This window comes from Psilocybe cubensis, chromosome 5 (assembly GCF_017499595.1).
Source record: "Psilocybe cubensis strain MGC-MH-2018 chromosome 5, whole genome shotgun sequence".
In the NCBI taxonomy this organism is placed as follows: Eukaryota; Fungi; Basidiomycota; class Agaricomycetes; order Agaricales; family Agrocybaceae; genus Psilocybe; species Psilocybe cubensis.
In genome coordinates this window covers 2,041,961-2,061,996 of record NC_063003.1, presented here as the reverse complement: position 1 = coordinate 2,061,996, position 20,036 = coordinate 2,041,961, and the positions used below count along the sequence as shown (strand labels likewise).

At 44.9% G+C, this 20,036-nt stretch overlaps 7 protein-coding genes across 7 annotated transcripts; 4 read left to right on the top strand and 3 right to left on the bottom strand.

Moving 5' to 3' along the window:
* Positions 1-66: 66 nt before the first annotated feature.
* JR316_0006118 (uncharacterized protein) lies at positions 67-1,239 on the top strand (the record flags this gene model as incomplete). Its single annotated transcript, XM_047891867.1, has 3 exons — positions 67-697; positions 761-882; positions 949-1,239. The coding sequence occupies 3 exons, from the start codon at positions 67-69 to the stop codon at positions 1,237-1,239; spliced, it is 1,044 nt and encodes a 347-aa protein (XP_047749216.1).
* A 1,530-nt stretch (positions 1,240-2,769) lies between these two features.
* JR316_0006117 (uncharacterized protein) lies at positions 2,770-4,100 on the top strand (the record flags this gene model as incomplete). Its single annotated transcript, XM_047891866.1, has 5 exons — positions 2,770-3,090; positions 3,155-3,182; positions 3,237-3,369; positions 3,437-3,898; positions 3,965-4,100. 5 exons carry the CDS (start codon positions 2,770-2,772, stop codon positions 4,098-4,100), a joined length of 1,080 nt encoding a protein of 359 aa, XP_047749215.1.
* Positions 4,101-4,651: 551 nt separating this feature from the next.
* On the bottom strand, positions 4,652-5,427 carry JR316_0006116 (Glutathione peroxidase 2; the record flags this gene model as incomplete). The annotated part of the gene is made up of 5 exons (XM_047891865.1): positions 4,652-4,759; positions 4,847-5,020; positions 5,092-5,159; positions 5,228-5,250; positions 5,315-5,427. The coding sequence occupies 5 exons, from the start codon at positions 5,425-5,427 to the stop codon at positions 4,652-4,654; spliced, it is 486 nt and encodes a 161-aa protein (XP_047749214.1).
* Positions 5,428-7,654: 2,227 nt separating this feature from the next.
* On the top strand, positions 7,655-9,255 carry JR316_0006115 (Flap endonuclease GEN-like protein 1; the record flags this gene model as incomplete). Its single annotated transcript, XM_047891864.1, has 6 exons — positions 7,655-7,678; positions 7,737-7,846; positions 7,910-8,141; positions 8,208-8,323; positions 8,378-8,504; positions 8,560-9,255. The coding sequence occupies 6 exons, from the start codon at positions 7,655-7,657 to the stop codon at positions 9,253-9,255; spliced, it is 1,305 nt and encodes a 434-aa protein (XP_047749213.1).
* A 215-nt stretch (positions 9,256-9,470) lies between these two features.
* Positions 9,471-11,173, top strand: JR316_0006114 (uncharacterized protein; the record flags this gene model as incomplete). The annotated part of the gene is made up of 7 exons (XM_047891863.1): positions 9,471-9,748; positions 9,805-9,927; positions 9,983-10,208; positions 10,275-10,590; positions 10,642-10,802; positions 10,849-11,034; positions 11,114-11,173. The coding sequence occupies 7 exons, from the start codon at positions 9,471-9,473 to the stop codon at positions 11,171-11,173; spliced, it is 1,350 nt and encodes a 449-aa protein (XP_047749212.1).
* A 30-nt stretch (positions 11,174-11,203) lies between these two features.
* On the bottom strand, positions 11,204-13,276 carry JR316_0006113 (uncharacterized protein; the record flags this gene model as incomplete). Its single annotated transcript, XM_047891862.1, has 7 exons — positions 11,204-11,500; positions 11,562-12,056; positions 12,113-12,208; positions 12,275-12,500; positions 12,564-12,689; positions 12,742-13,029; positions 13,203-13,276. 7 exons carry the CDS (start codon positions 13,274-13,276, stop codon positions 11,204-11,206), a joined length of 1,602 nt encoding a protein of 533 aa, XP_047749211.1.
* An 89-nt stretch (positions 13,277-13,365) lies between these two features.
* Positions 13,366-18,173, bottom strand: JR316_0006112 (Telomerase reverse transcriptase; the record flags this gene model as incomplete). The annotated part of the gene is made up of 26 exons (XM_047891861.1): positions 13,366-13,537; positions 13,590-13,704; positions 13,767-13,947; positions 13,991-14,089; positions 14,122-14,150; positions 14,253-14,351; positions 14,403-14,487; positions 14,536-14,664; positions 14,718-14,771; positions 14,843-14,916; positions 14,974-15,061; positions 15,114-15,210; positions 15,263-15,369; positions 15,438-15,509; positions 15,564-15,683; positions 15,744-15,875; positions 15,938-16,093; positions 16,356-16,526; positions 16,595-16,639; positions 16,691-16,813; positions 16,869-17,083; positions 17,134-17,186; positions 17,301-17,564; positions 17,622-17,740; positions 17,792-17,866; positions 17,922-18,173. 26 exons carry the CDS (start codon positions 18,171-18,173, stop codon positions 13,366-13,368), a joined length of 3,126 nt encoding a protein of 1,041 aa, XP_047749210.1.
* Positions 18,174-20,036: the final 1,863 nt, after the last annotated feature.

Below are 20,036 nucleotides of genomic sequence, written 5' to 3'. Positions count from 1 at the left end.
TTGAACAATACCCCGCTGAGTGAACGCTCCGTCTACTTTGACGCTCCAACACATCCACCCCTCACCATGCAGTCCTCTCAGGATTATGTACCCCCACCCGTCTCCAACACCGTCTATGCTCTCCACGACGATGGGCCAGTCCCACAGCCTGTTATAGAGAAACAGGAGGTTTCTGCTGCCCCCATCGCGACTGAAACAGAGGCAAACCCCACTCCTGCGCCAGTGCACACCACCACCAAAGTCGAGCCTAGCAACAACCCCAACACCTACCTCAACCCGCTCGTGGAGCACCCGAACGGCTCAGAGGGGTGGCTTCCCGCAGAGGACGTGCCCAATACCACTACCACTACCACGCACACTGCAGGCCATGGCGCCGCGAATCTGACCAGTAGCAACCCACCAAGCGGCAAAGCCTCCCCGACCGCGTTCAACACCCACACCCGGCACGCTACCGGCGGGACGACGTTCACCACCAGCAGCGCGGGTGGTGGAGGCTCGATCAGGCGCTCGACCTCGCGGCGCAGTGCGCATACTGCGAGCGACGGGCGTTTGATTTCTGGCTCGGCGTTTGTGAATGGCGCGGGGACGACGGGGCCGTATGCTACGGCTGAGTCGGGGGAGGATGTGATTGTGCGCACGAAAGAGGCGAATGCGATGCTTACGCCGAAGCAGAAGTCGAAGATTGCAAAGGAAGATGGTGCGTTTTGTTTTGTTTTACGACAGGTGTTTGTGATGTTGATTGTTTTTGGCTTGTGAACAGCGAAGAATGGGAGGAGGTTGTCGAAAATTATTAAACAAGAAGCCAAGACGGAGAAAAAGTCACTTGAGATTGCAATCAAGGAACTTGATAATTTGCAGCAGTTGCAAAAGAATGCTGTCAAGGTGGGCACTTGAAGAACCATATCGCGACATGAGAATCTGAGCTCATCATTGTTTCAATTTTTGCAGAGCGAAGCACGCGTGCAAGTATCGCACGGAAAACTTATACACGCGTTCAAAAAGGCCGAAGCAGCATATCTCAACGCGAAGATGAAATATGAAACAGCTCAAGCCGAGCTCAATTCAGAGGCAGAGACGCTCGAACTGCTCAGAGCTGCCGCCCGCGAGGCAACGCAAAGTGTGCAGGACAAGAGCGCGGAGGTGGACGCGCTCAGGCAGACCCTCGCGTTAGATGAGAGGGAGAGGGAGGTGAGACTTGGTGAGTTGAAGGGTGTCAAGAGGAACAGTTTCTGGAAGTGATGTGCCGATGCGGATTGTTGCCGCGTTTGGTGAAGGTGGAATTTGGATGAATCTGTTTCTCATTTTTCCTATTCTATTCCTTCCTGTCTCTTTCTGGCTTTGTGGGTTTGGGAACTGTATTTTTACATTTTCATCTTTTGGATTTGTATTTGGAGATCTGTAGAACTTGCCTGTGACATTTTGTATAGCTTATCTTGGGAGTTTACCATTCCATAGTTGTTAATTAATGTAGTCTCCTCTTTTAATGAACATAGTATTGTTGCTCTATATTTTACCGTTTTGGTTTCCTTCTTATGATGATGTGCGGTACTATCTTTGTCCAAGGGGTTTAGCGCCCGCCAAGAGCATCTGCTCGGAGAAGGTCCCAATTTTAGATGAAGGTTGGCAGCTGCCCCACAGTGCACTGACGATCATCCTTCAGTTTTAAATATCGAGCGCTAGTAAGATAGCGTTCTCGAGTGTCTATAGTGGATCTGAGTTACGCCACTGGGAAGGGCATGGATAAGAATAATACTTTACAGCAACATTTCCCTTTTTATCAAGCATGGTCACCCTTGAACCTTCCCTTCACAACGCCATTGGACACTAAAATTGAATGAAATTATGCATCTCGCCGATCCTTCTGTGGTAAAGTTTATATGTATAGCGGATTCCTTCTTTCCGACTCGGATGTCGGCATTTCATTTCATTTCGCAAGGGTTGTTATCTGGATTGGAAAATGAATTGTGGGACACAACATCTGAGATAGCATCTTGGAAGACATCTCCGTTGCGTCACGGTCATAATAATGATAAGCGCCGAGAAAGCTTAATAGGCAATCGAAGAGTACCTCCTTCAACCTTCTTCATATAGTATTCCTTACAACCGAGCCGCAAACACGCACGTACATACGTACACCATTCAAATCAGTACGCGCATATCCAGACCCATAGCCATCGATATCCGTCTGTGCACGCAATCGAATCATCTGTGGTGTGTGCGATAAACTGAGTCGCTTGAATCTGACTTTTTTTTTTTCATCGACGTATCGGTTACTTACGCATCCATGATCCCTCTGAGTCTGAATCTACTTATCTGAATCCGATCTGTCGGTCCGCGAAACGGGATTTCGTGTTATGTCCAGATCGATCGATCGTTAATTACGTATTTACGATATTTGTGGGTTGTTCTAGGCTAGGAACGTGAGCGTGCGAAGGGATTGCTGTTTATGTGCTAGTGCTACTAGGCTAGAGGGAGGTTGGTGGGCCGGTTCTTACTTGACGTTGACGTTGGGTTGTTATGTTTGTGTCTTTTCTCCATCGTGCTCGTGGGGAACTGTGTCAAGATATAGCCATGGGAAACTAAAACGAGTCAGACAAACTTGTACTGCCCGGACACCATCAACACTGATTTAGTTGCTTGTTCGTGTCATATAGCCTATCTTTTCTTTATCTTCAAACCTATACCTTTCTGGTAGACTATACGATTATCATCGACCCCGACCCCAGTTCACTCTTTTGAAACTAGCCGTATACGATGCAGACCGTCATAATGTTGGTACCCATCCCGATCATTGGGAATATCGTCAGATACAGGGCGACGTACTATCCCAAGAGCACTCTTGACCAGGTGGATGCAGAGGTTGCGCTTCCACCTACTTCCGCTGCTGTCGATGTGCCGCTGGATAGCACGGTGAAGTCAAAGGATCCTACCGTGCTCAAAGGCACGGCAGGAGCTGAGCCTGTGGTGCCAGATAGCGCTGTCGTTACGGAACCCCTACTTATCGACGGGACACCCTATGGAGAGCTGGTTCCCGAGTTGACGGGTCCCCCGACGCTTCTTGGGGTTGCGAAGAACGTCTGGAACCGGGAGGTATGGATTATTGCGTACATTTAACGCTGATAATGGTCGAGTGACTGAATTTTTTTTATGACAGCACATTTCTGGGACGTTCAGAGGCATATGTGAGTCCTGTTCGATTTGTGTATGGGAACCAGCTTGCTGATTGTTTGCGGCAGTCCCAGGACTCTTCTTCCCGTTCATTTTCTTCCGTTTATATGTTACCCCAGGCCCTTGTGTATACTTGGTGTCCTACTATGAAGCGATTATAAAGAACTTGTTTTACATCCCTTACCTCATTTTAACATACAGGTTCGAGCTGCTTTCCCTCACTTTGTACAGGCCAGCTAACTCACATTTCATCTACCTTGCACCACAGAATCATCGTATGCCAACAGAAGCTCAACTTTGGAAAACCCAAGTCCGTCTTCCGCACCATCTTCTCCGAGTACGAGCGCGCGCACCCCTTCCGCGCAATACGCCACTCGCCGTTCATCCTGCCCTTCCTCTGCCTGCTCTGCATCGACCTCCTCCTCCTCCCGCTCCTGCGCACCCCGTTCTACAACCTGGGCGACCTCACAGCGGAGGGCTTCGACCCGACTGACGAGAAGTACCAGGGGCAGCCCTGGACGGCCCTTGTGCAGGAGCTTTTGAAGAATGTTATGTGGGGGACGATTGCGCGGATGGTGGCGTACCCGCTGCTTATGGGTGCGGTGGCGGTGGTGATGGCGCCTGTGGATGTTGTCCTTACGCGCTTGGCGATCCAGCCTGTCCATGAGCCGATCGAACAGGAGAGGGAGTCTGAGAAGATGCTTATGGTTGCGCCGCCTTCGTATTTGCAGTAAGTTTTACAATGATTTAAAAAGATTTTTTTTGACTGATTCGACTCTTATCTGTTTTTTGATAGCTTGACTACTGAGCAAAGGCCGTATGCCAACTTTTTGGACTGCTTCCAGAGGATCAGGAAAGAAGAAGGTTGGGGTGTATTTTACCGAGCGTGGTTCTTGACGTTCTTGGGTTACTGCCATCCCGCTCTCCGGTAATGTGTTATGGGACCACAATGCCTCGTCGAACGAGAAGTTGAGCACGGCGGCCCTCAGTGAGTAATGTGTATATGAAAACGCAGTGCGTGATTGTAGAGAAATTTGCCCTGTGGGCGTAAAGCACCTTGCAGGTGATGTATCTCCGCCGAATTGTCGGTATATTGGATCATGGCGTTGTTTTTTTCGTGCGGTTTGGATATTCTTGGTGTTATGTGGATGGCTCAAGAGCGATCGGGAGTGCAGTAATTTATGCACTTCTGCGAATTTTCGGTCGATATGCAGGTCGAAAATCAGTGGAGTGCTTTATAGGAAGTTACGGTGTTCATCTTCCCGATCGCTCAAAAATGGCCATGACCGCACTCAAATCGCACTTCCAACTTCCAACTTCGAAGAAAGAAAACCGATAAATAAATTAGATATACTTCCATTATGCATAATCGTACAGTTGTGACTCCTCCGAATCCGTGCAGTGCACGTTCGTTTATATATATTCATAATTTGGCAGACCCTCCCCCTTCAGATTCGGATTTGCTGCTGCTGCCATCTTCTAGTCAGAGGATCTTGGCGACTTCGGCGTCGATGGCTGCGGGGGTGGTGGTGGACGCCCATCGGTTGACGACCTTTCCGTTCTTGTCGACCAAGAACTTTTCGAAGTTCCACTAAACGTTAACAATGAGTATGCGTTACACGAAGTGGATGCGCGAAGGGGGAGGAGGGCAGAAGGATGAAAGCTGGACTGAACTGACCTTGATGCGGGTGAGGCCGAGCAGACCAGACTTCTCTGCCTTGAGCCACTTGTACACCTCGTTGGTGTTGTCGCCGTTGACGTCCGACTTTTTCATGAGTGGGAAGGTGACGCCGTGGTTGAGCGTGCAGAATTCCTGGATGCCTTCATCGTTCGCGGGTTCCTGGCCACCAAACTGGAGATAAGATATGATGTCAGCGAGAGTGCTCGAGAGTTGACGCCTGAAGCATGGTGGGGTGAGCGCACCTGGTTGCAGGGGAAGCCGAGGATAACGAAACCCTGGTCTTTGTACTTCTCATACAACTCTTGGAGACCTGGGTAGGATGGTATCAGCGATCATGACGTCCCTGCCTCACGAGAAGCGTGATATTCATCTGCATACCCTTGTATTGAGGTGTAAATCCACTGCGTGTGCATATGTGAATGAGTAAAGGAGAAAGCGTAGATAAAATAGGTGATTGTGGCGCACCATTTCGAAGCAGTGTTGACGATCAAGACCGTCTTACCCTTGAGATCGGCAAAGTCGTATGTCTTGCCGCCTGGGAGCTCAGCTTTCAAAGAGTAGAATCCTGAAGTAGCCATTGTGGTGTATGTGAATGCAAGGCGGGGTCTCAGTAACAAAGACGATGGTTGTATGGAGCGTGTGGCGAAGAGGAGGTTGTGGTAGCTATTGGCAGTGTGTGTAGTATTTAAGCAACTCCGGACAGTGGTGCTGAGCAATCGCATGGAAGACTATGGAAATAAGATACCCGGGTGCGTGATCGTGAGCTTGAGTTGAGATAAAATTCAGATGCCTATTTCAATTTATTGACCTGGGTCGGGCCCGATTCAAAGAGACCCAGTAGTAGTAATAACAATGTTCACAAAGCGCCCCGGGAAGTACAGCTGCGACCGAGCAGAAAGACGGTTGGCACAGCCTGACAAAGCGATCGGCGCCATCGGTCACAGCGTTACGATCGACCCTAACCCTCGCACAACCCTCGCACGAGAGGTGTGCCGAGGTGCCCTCGATCACTCAAAACGGGTTCAAACGGCGTCGCCGTGGAGGGCCTCGGGATGGCAGCAGCAAGAAAAACGAAAAGTTCTGAGGGCACAAGTAACAGTAAAAGCATGGAGCAAGCTTGCGACCAGATAGTACATAAAACCCTACTCACTGCCATACTAGGGCGGATGAATCAATTGCAACAGGCATTTTTTTCGAGATGCTTTGACACCGACGACGGACGCAGAAAGATGGAAAGAAGGAGAGGGGGAACAAGGCTTGTTTTAAAGCTACATATTCGTGCTGATTTGTAGTTTACCGGATCTAACTAATATGACATATTATTACGACTCAGATTCTGACCTTCTGTAAAAACTTAGAGTTTGCTGGAGCACGTTCAAGGGACCCGTTCCATAGAGAAATTCCTCGCAGGAGGGCAGTGGGTTTTGAGTTTGGCTAAGCTTAAGGTTCAATGCCGCACTACACACCATAACCGTAGAATTGAACAATAAAACATTCTTTTTTACGTAGGGTGGATTGCCGTGGATTGGTGTGACTAACGTATTGACTAATTGGCGAGATTGGAAACTACGAAATTGAGCCAAGGCTCAGAAATGACGATCAGAAGGCAAATACGGCATCAAGCTTACCTCAATTGGGCCAATAAAAGACAGTTCTACTGTAAAAAAAGACAGTTCATAGTGAGAGAATGACGTTCACACCTTGTTATCTCACGTACTACACTAATGCCTGCTGCCGAGGCACGACACTGCCATATACAACGTGCGTAACGCGTGTTTTAACCAGGGAGTCGCGTGAATCTTACAGGAGTCGCGTGAATTTACAGGAGTCGCGTGAATTACAATCAGCACGTCCAATCACGTGTAGTGCTGGCACGCGTGTTGGTTGAATCGATGATTCCTGCTCTCTCCCGTTCATGCACCTCCTCCTTGCGTCCCATCCATGCACATCTCCCTCCATCAGCTGTGTGGTGCTATAATTTATGAGATACGTCTGTCTCGTAGGTTGGTCAAGAGGCTCACTCCGGTAAGTATCTTAGCATTTTTTTTGCAGTGTTGTCGCTCAACGGAGCCGTTTAGTCATGCAAATTGCCCTGCAGCGCAAGCTAGATTGTTTGATTTAGGGTGCTACGTAGAGGATAGAATTGGAATCTAGGTGTGTTCTGATACTTTATTATGGAATACCCCCATCCTTTTCGTCGCACAATGGCAGCCCAGGAATACTCATGCCTGGGCATACACTAGGCTGCCAGTGCCCTCTTCTTTGATTCTTGATTTTATTCGTATTACTGAGTATAAGCTATAGATACACATTCACACCATCCATCATCTTTCCTTGCATCACTGCCGCCACCTCAAATCCTTTCTTCGCATGCATGCAGACACGTACACAGGCCTATGGTTGTGCTTTTCAAGTACTGAAAAATATTATTCTATTATATTGCCGTGTCTGCTAGGCACCACATGCTAGCCGTACAGAAGAAACTAAGGATCATCCCTGGGCCGAGGCGCTTCTGTATGGCTAGCATGAGGTGTTTATTGCCGTGCATTTGTTCTACTACTCCGCTTTTACAAAATTAATATGATTTATTTTAAATTACAGCTAGAACTCTTGAGTTTTTTGTGTAGATCACAATCTTTGCTCAAATAATACCCCTTTTGTAATAGTTTGGCTCATTATCGTGGTCTGTATGCGTTTCTGTTCACAGACATTGATGCTTAGACATTTGCAAAACATTTCGGGTGGGTTTATCTTATATCTATCTTTTGTCCGCTATTGATCTAGCTTTCGTTTAGCCTCCATACGATGGGCGTTAAAGGCCTGTGGAAGGTGCGTATGACTTTCTATGACTCTTGCACGTAGCTGCTGACAGATTGGATTTATGTAGCTACTAGACCCTGTAGCAACACGAGCCTCGTTTCAACGTCTGGCTGTTGAGGATGGATTTATGTCAAACCGTCAAGGAACCCGAGGATATAGGCTTGGTGTTGATGCAATGTATGTATATATTGTTGATTTCTTTTTCAAAAACATAAATTGATTCGGTGTTATTGACAATAGGGGGTGGATTTACCGTGCATGCTACCGACACGGTGCTACAAAGAATATGGAGCTTGCTACTCTAAATGCTCGCTGTAGCCGCCTATACTCGCTTCCTATTCTGCCCATCTTTGTCTTTGATGGCCCCAACAAACCAAGTATAAAGCGCAAAAAGAACATAAGGGGAAATCGCCACTGGATTGAAGCTGATTTCAAATCGCTGTTAGATGCTTACGGTTTTATTTGGTGTGAGGTATGTTCTTTATTGGTTATTGCAGTAGCCTAAGGCTTGGGCGGCTCATACATATTATGGGAATAGGCACCTGGTGAAGCTGAAGCGGAGCTTGCCAGACTTACAAAGGAGGACTATCTCGATGCCGTTCTTACAGAAGACTCTGATAGTATTGTATTTGGTACCACAACTGTCTTGCGAATGTAAGTACACTTTTAGCTCAACTCAATCTAAATTTTAATATGGCATTTTAATAGCGATGAAGATGTGTCCGATGATGAACAGGTGGTTGTATATCGATCATCTGATATTCTTCAAGCTCTTCAGATGAATAGCGAGGATATGGTTCTTATTGCACTATTGGTTGGTGGCGACTACAATCCTGTAATTTTCCAATTTATTCTTTCTATTAATTGTATTATAACTTTTTTTTATTAAGGGTGGAGTCAAAGGCTGTGGCATTGAAACAGCACTTGGACTTGCAAAAGCTGGTTTTGGTCGATCACTAGCGTGTGGCCTTAAGGAAAACAACTACAGTCAAGAAGCACAGCAACAATTCCTACATGAATGGCGAAGCCAGCTAATAAGTGAAGCTCATAGCAATTCTTCATTTCATTTACCTCGCCGCTGCCCATCTTTGGCCCACAATCTTCCGGCAGACTTTCCCTCTTCCGATATACTAAGCTATTATCTCCATCCTGTTGTATCCGATGATCTCATTCCAGTTCTTTTTTCTCGTCAACTATCTCTTCCAGCCATGATGCTATTTGCCGAAGATCATTTCGTATGGGGTACAGATGCTGTGGTTATGTTACGCCACCTGTCTAACAGCATTCTTCCTGGAATTGCACTTAGGTCGGCAATGCAAATTGCTCGAGCTCGGGATATTGGCTTTCATTATTATGGCCACATGTTTTTTGGCCAAATTGTTGGGAAGCGACAATCTAGCAAGCGCTCTCCGGAATTACGTGTCAAGATTGATTTTCCAAAAGACATTATTCAAGATGGCATTAATAGGCTTCGAGCGGCTCAAGAAAATCCTCGATTTGATCAATCAAGTGTCGATTCTTGGATTCAAAATTGTCTTCCAAAGCTACGTGCATGGATTCCAAGTAATATGATGGAGGGTATTTAGAATTAGGTATGGCTTATATTTGTTTTTTTACGTGTTTGAGCGTGTCTTCACCATAATGCCACTAGATCGCCTCCTTGCTGTAAATTGCCTTCTTACAATGTGTTTCAAATGAGTCTACTACTCCTATCTGTTTTGTCCGCAGTAAGCTTTACAAAAGTATATATTCTAATCAGTGTACTCCTTTCCGCTACAATTTCTTAAATCTAATCCCTACTATGCTTTCCTCAATGGTGGTGCCCTCAAACTCAATCTATGCCGGTCTAAACTCCATTATATCTGGCAGTCCTTCTCCTACTATTGAAAATGAACCATTTATACCAGAAGACGTTGAAAACGATCTCGACGGTGAAACAGAGACTCTGCCCAATCTGTCACTTCATGATCTTTCTAGTGAAGATTTAGATAGCCACAATCCAACAGCTTCCAAGTGGCGAGATACAATTACTGGTGCATCTAAAGGAGTCACAGACAAAACTGATGCTGATTATCAGCGGTAATACTATCCTGTCTTCATTTCTAAATAGTGCGCTTATTTTGTTTTTATTCTAGTCTTATCAAGCAATGTATCAAGTTTCTGATTAGCAAGAACATGATTAAAAAACGTGAAGATTTTGCTTGTTGCAATCCACCCGACGATGCACCTTTTTTCATTGCGGCATGGATTATGGACAAGTAAGCTTATTGATTTTCTCTATTGGAATTTTTTTCAAACTACCGTATTTTCTAGATGCGATGATATTTATCTTGATGGAACTTTAAAGCCAACACATGTTGTCCGTGATTCCTATGTACATGGCCAAAAGATGAGAGCGTCTATGACATATCTTTTTGGACGTGAACTTGGTTTAGGCTCAGATAGGTGGAGAAGAAATGAGCTTACGGGTAAAATGATAGGAAATCCATCAGTATCCGACACCGTAGCAACATACATGATGAGTTTGCGTGCTCGGAAGGTAATGTTCAAGTTGCACTCAAATTGCTTGATTGGCTGTAGTTTTGACTATATATCTCCTTTTTAGATTCGAAATGGTGAAACACCAACAAGTGCACGCGCAATCACCTCAGCTACTCTAAAAGCTCTTTATGATGAAAATCATAAATCCGAAAACTATGATATCAAACCCTATGCTCCAGGGTCTAGAAAAGAACAAGATAGCAACCATTGGGGAGGAGGATTAGCCCGACGCGCTCTTGAGGCAATTTATACAATTGCTTTTCTCTGTCTACTCCGATCAGATGAGGTATTGAAAATCCGACGTGAACATATTGTTTATCAGATGAATCCACCTGGACTGGTTCTTACACTACCATTTCGCAAAACACATCAGCATGGCGGTAAAACTTTTTTAAACTATTTGAAGTCTATTCTAATATATATTTCTTTAGGAATTAAGCCATTTTATCTGCGGTTACTAGCAGAAAATGAGGCTCATCTTTGTCCTGTTCGTGCAATGGCAAATTGGCTTGATGCAAGCGAGATTACCGATGGCTACATTTTTCGAAAGATTGCATCTGGGGATAGGCCATCGGCTGATAACATACCCATGGTATGCTATTTATACAAATGCTTCTACTTATTTCTCATTCAAATAGACATCAGAGCAATTTCTTGAGCTGTTCCGAAACAATCTTCTTGATATTGGCGTTGATCCAATACCATATGGAACACACTCTTTCCGTCGTGGTGGTTGCCAATACCTTTCATCAGAAAGACGTTGGTCTATTCGCACTATTTGTGAATGGGGTGGATGGAGTACTGAATTTTCTAATCTCACTATTGTGAGATATCTAATATCTTGGAATGATAACCCAACACAGCGTCGAGAAGACTTTTTTAATTCTGATAAACCACCTGCAGTCAAGTGCTTTATGTGTGGACGAACATGTCACTGTGCATAGTAAAATTATATATAATTGATGTAAGATATTGGAGCAAAAACATAATCAACTAATTATCCTCATCATTGTCGTCTTCGTTAATGAGACCCTTCATCCTACGGTACTGCTTAATAATATGACAAGGTTTTGTCTTGACATGTCTTGTCCCATTCTTAACATAAGAAAAAATAGATGAAAATTGATTACCATACTCGTGCATAATCTGTTGTGCAAAAAGTGCATCATGAGCAGTTCTTTGTTCAGCGAGTTGATCAAGAATTTGACGATAGCCCAGTATCTTGCCGTCTTTGGTGAATTTAGCCCAGAAATCTTCGGGAGATCCTTGTCGCCATTGATGGACAAGAATCTGAGCAAAAAGCGGTCAAAACATATTCATCAAGATTCAAGAATGAACATTAGCCAGTTACCTTCCAATCAAAAAATTTCCCTTTGAGTGACTCCCACTGCTTCGGCTTCCATTCAACACTACCCTTAGAGGTGTATATCTCCTTCCAGTATACAATAGGAATGGCCGTTCCCTTAATTGTAAGCACAGAATATCCATCCCAATAAATGCTTGTATCGTCCCACATGCGATTCAATCCAGGAATATCAGAAGCAAATGAAACAGCGGGTGGTGGTGGAACATCGGATGATGAAAAAGTAATAGATCCACTAGCCATAGTTACTGTGCGAGTAGGAGTGGTTGTGGTAGAAGCAGAAATTGAATGACCTTGAGAATTTTGCAAATCCTTAGTAGCTGCCACCGAAAAGTGGGATGTGCTTGGTTGAAGCTGATGAGAGGGCGATGGAGTTGGATGAGGAGAAGTAGTCCCAGCTTCAACCCAGTTGACAATTTTTAAGAGATGGCCATTCGCTATCTCAATCCCAGCCTTAACGTCATCGTCATTTGAGCTTGAGAACTAGATATATAGATACAATTAATGATAAAACAATAATAAGAATGTTTACTACTTACCAGTCGTTTCTGATTAAATTGTGCCGCATCACGCTCTGCCAACCTATTCCTAGTTTCTTCTCTACGATATGGGTATAAATTGACAATATAACGTGCCTGTAGCATCAAATGAGGGCTTAGTATGAGTTGTAGGGCAACTAAACAAATATACAACATGCGTACCCAATCAAGATCGGCAGCTCGACGAGTTTGACACCATTGATGAGAGGGCTGAACTGCCGTTGATAGAATAGATGGAAGAGATTTCGGATTGCCATTTTCTGTATTTGTTGACTCCAAAAACATTTTTTCACGACGCTGCACTGACTTTTTGTGGCTGGCTGTTGGTTTTGTAGAAGAATGGGTGCTAAACCCAAGATGAGAACGACGAGCAACACCTGTAGTGAGTCTTGTAGGAATAGATTAGCTATAATAAACACCTAGAAGGAAAGCACAGAGAGAGTAGGCTAACCGGTCCCATTGTTCTCGCTGACCACTAAACTCCTGTAATCTCTCGATAAGAACCTTGATTGTACCGGAAACAGGAAGCTTGTATTGGCGACACAGGTCTACCAAATCAGCTTTCTTCATATTAAAACTATAAAACTACATTAGAAATGGAATATATAAGTAAAAACAGAAAGACTCACACATCGACGTAGCAAACCGTGATCCCTGAACCTCCTTTGGACTGAGCGGGAAGCGGAAGCCTGCTTGCATCTGACTGAGGCGGCCCTTTCTCAACATCAACCTCCAACAGAATTGATGACTTATTGATGCTTTGAAGTTCTTCCATTGCCCCAGGAAGAAGAGCGAGGACTGTCAAGACAAAGATGAGAGCCAACACAAGCGTAGGTCCATAGAGATTCCTGATCGGATTTGTTGATGTTGCTGCTGCTGGCAATTCAAAGCCTTTGGAAATGAGGTCATAGTTGCATCTGTAATTAAGAGAAATTAGCAAAAGCGGTAACGATAGACGGAGAAGCGAATAAAAGAGGTATAGAGGCAACGGGGAGCAATAGGTTGAGTACGAAACATGCGTAAAGCGAGGTGACGATCGACCATCACGCCTTCCCAAAATGGAAGACGACGGTCAGCGTGACACATTTACAGTGAGGGGGGTGACAGGCTGTTACGCCGCGCCTCCTCACGTGCGTCAACCGTCCGTTTTCCGAGAGAAGTCATCATCCGGCGGGAATGGTCACGTGTCCGCCAATCTTTTGACAAAGCACTACCGCAGATCCTTCGATGCGTCCCCGACATTCAGCTCAAGATCAGACTGCGATCACAGCAAAGTCCTTCTGACCCTCTGTGACCAGCTCTTTGAACTGGTAGCAGTACGATTTACGCTTCATCCTCCCCATTTCTACCTTCAACCACCACACCAATGCCTTGTATTTCTGGGGCTTCCGGCTCAGGATATACTGGAAGGCATGATTGCCGAGCCTGCCAAGGGCGTCATTCTTGGTGAGATAAAAATGGGCAGGAGCGGACTCACCACATCACAGCCTCTTTGTGAATATCAGAGTTGGTACCGTCATTCTGGTTGCCTTCGCTCCGTGCGTGCATACGGACAGACGTGTACTTATACACGATTGTCTTTTGGATGACACCTTCACGGGTAAAGATAGAAAACGATCAGGCTAGCTAGCCCTTGACCGCACTGTACACTTACTGCGCAGGAAAGCCGTATTCTTCTTTCCACCCTCTCCCAGCGCTGAAATGTAAGCGTCCATCTTCAGCGCCGTCAGAAGCAAATTCTGATAGATGTTCAGGTATACAATGTGTTTGCTGTTGAGCTCGCGATCAGAGAATATTGCATGACTTTTTCGCTTGACTGGCCTGTACCGTTCCGGCTTGTCAGCATAATTATAACACACAGCCCGCCGCTATACGTACTGCAGCATCTTGTAGATGAAAGATACGCCAGGGCGTCGGCCTCTGTCTACGGTTAGCGTGCTTCCGATTCCTGCTCGTGATAACGCTCAAAATCATACTCTTCAAAGAAAAGAGGATCATGAATCGCTTACCGCTTCCGTTGTATCGACTGTAGTCCACCCTAACTGATAAGTCTTGCATTCCAATCAGAAGGCCGCACCAAGGAAAAGCTTGATTAATCCGTCAAAAATTGAGGATGTTCTGAAAATATGACAACACACACATTTTTGAGTTAGGTCCAATACATTCAGCGTATGGTCACCATGTTCAAAGTTCGTTAAAGTTTTGTCTTGTGCGATGAAGCATCCATATTCCGGATGACCTACAAAGATATCAGCCTTCGTTGCTAACCGGAAATGTCTAGCCGGCGAACCTTTTTTCATCATGTTTAAAAATCCCTTCGCAGACTCGAGATTTGTCGTAACAAATAAATAATCATCAGTAAGTCGCAGAAGGGCCTATACCTTTGGTTAGATAATATTTACGTGAAATTTTGCTGCACTCACGCTATGTGGATCTTCAGTATATTTTCCAAATCTCTTTTCGAGGTCTCCATAGAAGAAAGAGCATAATATAGTCGAAAGAATGGATCCCTGTGGAATGCCGACCATCTGACGATAGTATGTGGAGCCTATCTAAGAACAGTCTACATCCATCAGTGTTCAGTTACACGAGGCAAGAAAGATACCTTGACAATATTTTCGGTGATATGTTCTTCGAGAAGTTGTAGAACTTCCTGCTTCTTAGAAAGAGGATAAACCACCTATTGTGGTCAGGACGTCGACAAAGTTCAGAATGAAACATGAAGCCTACCTGGTCCACGAAAATTACATCGCGAAGGGAGCCAGCCAGGTCAGCAGCATAACGCATGAAATGAGGATGGTCATCTATGTGCAAAGAAATAAATCTTTGTCACTTCATGATCTTGGAAAAAGCAATCGCACCTTCAGGAACTGCCTTCTTGAGGAACATTCTTCTGATTTTGCCAGCTAACGACCGTACTTGTCCGTATTTTTGAATCATATATACATCCTAATAAGTTATAAGATTCCCTTCAAAACTTAATCAGAGAAATTCCCTGTACCTCTGATATCAGCTGGCGTATAACGTGCAGCAACTTTGTTTGGTCAATGGTATCGAAACAGGCCTGGACATCTAGCTTCACAAAGTAAAGTTTGGGTCTACTTCGATTCTTAGTAACTTGTTAAGACATAGGGTGGTGATTCGACTCACAATCCACCTTTCGAGTCTCTCGGAAGACTGGCTTTCAGCTTTTTTAACTTCAGGCATATATCATTATAATTGAAGATCGACGCTCCGAGATTTTCAGGCTGGTTACTCTGGGCACAGTAAGTTTGTCAAAACCAATTATACGACATAAGACTACATAAAAAAGCAAACTACGTACCCGTTCATAGGTCAAAATACTGAAGGCGCCTTGGAGGATCTGATTGATCGACTGTTCATTGCCATAGGAGCCCTGCGATAGTATGCATTTGGTGCATATTGGTATATTTAAAGGAATACACAATACCTTTGCTGACGCTTTCCTTCTTCGAAGATTGACAATAGGCCTGACACCAGTTTCTTTAGGTAGAAGGCGTACAAATGAGAATCCCAATTTGCGTTGTCGCAAGATGGCGGCTGCCTCCTCCTGAGTACAAAGAATACAGAATTGATGAGTGTATTAGGATATAAGGAAAACAAAACATACATCTGTAAGCTTTTCGAAGGTAACAGATGTCAACCTTTCAACCAACGGAGCGCATAAGGTTGCCCAGTCGTCATGTCTGAAATAGAGAACATTGTTACGGAAAGCAGAGGAGTCCGTCACGTAGAAATTTGTCTAGCATGCATATGATCAGATGACAAGTCAAGCAATATAGTATGCTTGAGAAAGATACCTACCTTGAGCAATAGCAACACGAAAGAGTCAAAATACCAAAACAAAAAATCTTCCAATAATTGGCGGCGCTTGACGGCATCGGAAACGGAGACCCTGCCTTGCTGCAAGAATCCTGGACTAGAAGGGGCGAGCCAATCGCAAGCAGTTATGCTAAATTTCTGGAGAACATGGTGCAAAGTGAATGTTTCATATCTTCGGGAACTTATAAACTCCTTTACATCTTAAATGACTCTGTAAGTGTCTGCAAAACAGCCATGCGGAACATGAGGCGTGTACGTACAGCCCAAGACCAGCCTGAAGTTCGCTTTGGACCCCCAAAACGTTTTTGGAATGACAGCTTTCGTAACCAGCGCGACATATCGAAAAACCTAACATGCCATGAGTGCAACCGTGAGCAGATGCACAACTTTTAACGCGTACCTCGAGGTGGCTGCAAGCAAATTCCACAAACCGTGGTTTCTGTTTGGCATGTTTTTGCGCCTGCGTCAGGCCGAAAGCCGGTATGGGGTTCCCAGAAGAATCATACGAGATATTCCCTTGACCGGTTACAAGTTGCGATTTCAGTTGTATAGAATTCTCGGACATCATTTCCTGTGTTAAAAATGTAAAATTATGAATTAACCTTTCCTAAAGCAAATGAAAATATGCGAATTCCTTACCAGTATGACACTGCTATCAAAGTCCTTTGAACCGGTGGTCTTGATCTAAAAGACATGATTCAAGATTTAAATATATCTCCATTGATCTGAGCAGACCTTTGAAGGACAAGTGAGGTCTCGGAGGGGTATATAGCCACATCTAGAATGTCGTCTGATCAATTTTTCGAGGACTGGCAGAATGCCCTTCAATCGTTGTGGGGTTTTACAAGACCCTTTCGACTGATCAAATGAAATAAATGTCCAACTAATTCGGATACGAAATGCGGAAGCGTACCTTTATTTCCAGTTCTCTGTCGAGATAATCCCCGTAGAAAGGAGAAGAACCTCCGCTAGTTTTAAAAGGATTTGACAGACCGTACTGACGCGCGAAAACGTATTTGGAGAGTCTCCGCGCATTCTCTGCGTTTTGACGCGAGTCGTCCACCGAGGGCTGGCCAGCAAGATTGGGGGGTTTTACAATATAGCAAGGGCTTATTCGATTGAGAACGTCTAGATAACTGAAATGAGATGGAGTTTATATCTCAATTGTGTGAACATACGCTTTAAGGGCAACCCGACCAAGATACGTCTGCTATTGGGTATGGATATAGGCCTGGAGTAGAAAATTCTGAATCTGATAAAAGAAATATCGATGGGGGTGGTTCTGAGATTGGTTTATTATTATATATGAGAAACAAAGAAATCGAAAGTGAACTTGCAAACACACCGTTTCCCAGAAGGTTTCGTTGAATTGGGAAGAGCGACACTAGATTCGAGCTTTAGCCGTTTGGCGGGCCTTTCGTTGTGAGTGTCAGTGGCATTTTCGTGAAGTCGTTTCTGTGTCATCTTCTTTGGAAGGCTTTCATCATTGTAGGCTGGGGGCGCTGTGTTGATTAAAGGTTCCCCTGTCAGTTGACATAGGCATCCATTTGGGAGAGAGACATATATCGAAGTCTCTGTGAGAAGATGTAACATTGCATCTTCGCCAATACTTATATATATATATATAATTAGGTTCATAAGTTGCTCATAAATTGAAACAGCTCACCGAGAAAGCAAGTTTTCCCACTCCTCCGCTTGAAGTGCAGTGATCACGGTGTTCAAGAAGTAATTGGTGATTCCCATCCGAGCCATCCCTTTCTTCCCATTGTCATTTGCATGTGAAGCCTATGGCATAGTGAAATCATATATAACACATTCCGAAAGTTTGATACTCACAAGTCGATAACCAGAAGTAATGATGTTTTTAGCACGTTTCTCTCTGAACAATCGTTCTTGGGCGTAGTCGAGAACCTAAAATACACCTATATTGAGCTCGTCATACGCTGACTAGGTGTAGGCGTCATACCTCTCTCATGCCAAGCATTGGGATGAAAACCCGAAAGGTTTTACCAGAAGTTAGATTCTTGACTCCTACGTATGATGTCGATAAAAGTTGGAGGTAGCTTTGTGAGTCATCGTCACTGAGCAACTCTTTGGGGTCAAGACGACGGCCGTTAAGTTCCAAAATATCTGCCAAATAGTTTTGCAGGCCCTTTACACAGCCATAATATCTCTTCAAAATCGCCACAGAAGGAGCTAAGTCATCGGAAGTCGACATAGTGGTCAAGATTTTCCCAATGCCGTTCATTGAAATCAGTCATGGGTGGTCCAAGCGATGACTCAGGAATGGTATTATAAGTCGACCCTAAGTTTGGAAAGAGTTCTGAGTTTTAAGATGTGTGCAGCAAGGTGAAATACCGTCAATCCGCAGCTGATCATACAACTCTGAAAGGAGGCGAAAGCTCAAGTTTAGCTTGAGTTTGGTTCAAATTAGAACACGAGCTTGTCACGCCCTCACCCAAAACACGTTACGGAAAAATCACGGGGAATGACATTTCGCATCATGTTACAACGTGATAACCATCTAAGATTAGATTAAGCTGACTGGTGCATTTGCGTGATGATAAAGATTGGTGAGCATTCTCTCTCATACGATTTCTACCCCCGTCTTCCAAGTTAATATGCCTCTTAGAATTGGATACGGTGAGCATAAACTCCTATGATTTACAACACAAAATATCTCAACACCACTAGTCCGAGAGCACTTCTCAAGCCCTCTCCTTCAATTCGCTGAGCAGGATGCTGGCAAGACTTTTACTCTTGTAGAATGCCCAAGTGAGTGAGAGTTGACTATGGGTCGCAACATCTCTGAAAGTTTGAAACAGGTGGAACCGGCCAATTGATATCACGGCTGACCAACGATGAGATTGACATCGCAATGTACGTCTCATTCAAAGACAGCAAGAGGTCTGCATAATAACCTCAAACACATAGTGCATTAACGGATCCTCTTATCACTGGAATATGTAAGAAAACTAATACGAGCTCAGTCGTGTTCGAACAGAACGACTGATATTGAGTAAATACCTAATACGAGCTTTGTACAAAGTAAGTGAGAAGTAAATAAGAAACAAATAATAGAATCTCACCTCAGTCGTGTTCGAACAGAACGACTGAGGTTCGAGAGAACGAAGCACGCGCATTTATATGCGCGTGTAGCTAATGTACATAGATAGTAACAACTATGAAACACGGAGTATATACAGTAGAATAACTGAGAAACCAAAATGGAATAGTGGCGAAAGCGCCCGAGAATGTACAGAACAAAAGGTATAATACAGATAATAAGATGTACATACTTGTGGCGGTTTGTGGATGCCCTGGGCAGGGCTATCGTACGCGCGCCGAGTGCTCGATGCGTTTGCGTATTGAATATCTCACACTCCCCCTCAAACGGATACGAGCCCAAGCTCGGCCGCGAAATGCTTGACTTTAGGCGACGGAAGCGCCTTCGTGAATGCGTCGGCGACCATGTCGTTGGTCGGGCAATAGACAAGGCGAATCGAACCGTTTTCAATGATCCATCGAATGAAATGAAAGCGTATGTCGATATGTTTCGTGCGAGCGTGATATTGATGATCTTTCGTGAGCGCGATGGCGGATTGGTTATCGGAAAATAAGACGGTGGTGTCGAGAGTCAATGGGAAGAGGTCCTTGAGGAGGGATTGTAGCCATAATCCTTCCTTCGCGGCGTGAGTAATTGCAACATACTCGGATTCGGTTGTTGAGAGTGAAATAATCTCCTGTCGCTTCGCCGACCAGGAGATTGCGCCACCGTGTAAAATAAAAGCGTACCCGCTGATAGCATGCCGATCCTCGGCCATGCTCCCATCCGCATCTGCGTACCCTGCTAACTCCCTCTGCTGTCCTCCATATGACAGCCAGAGATCCTTCGTGCCCTTCAGATAGCGAAAAATTCGCTTTACCGCTTCCCAATGAGGTTCGCCGGCGTTCGTCGAGAAACGCGAGACGGTCTGGACAGCGTAGGCAATGTCGGGACGCGTACCGAGTGACGCGTACATGAGCGATCCGACCGCTTCATGATACGGGACATCACGCATCTTTGCAAATTGAGCTGTGG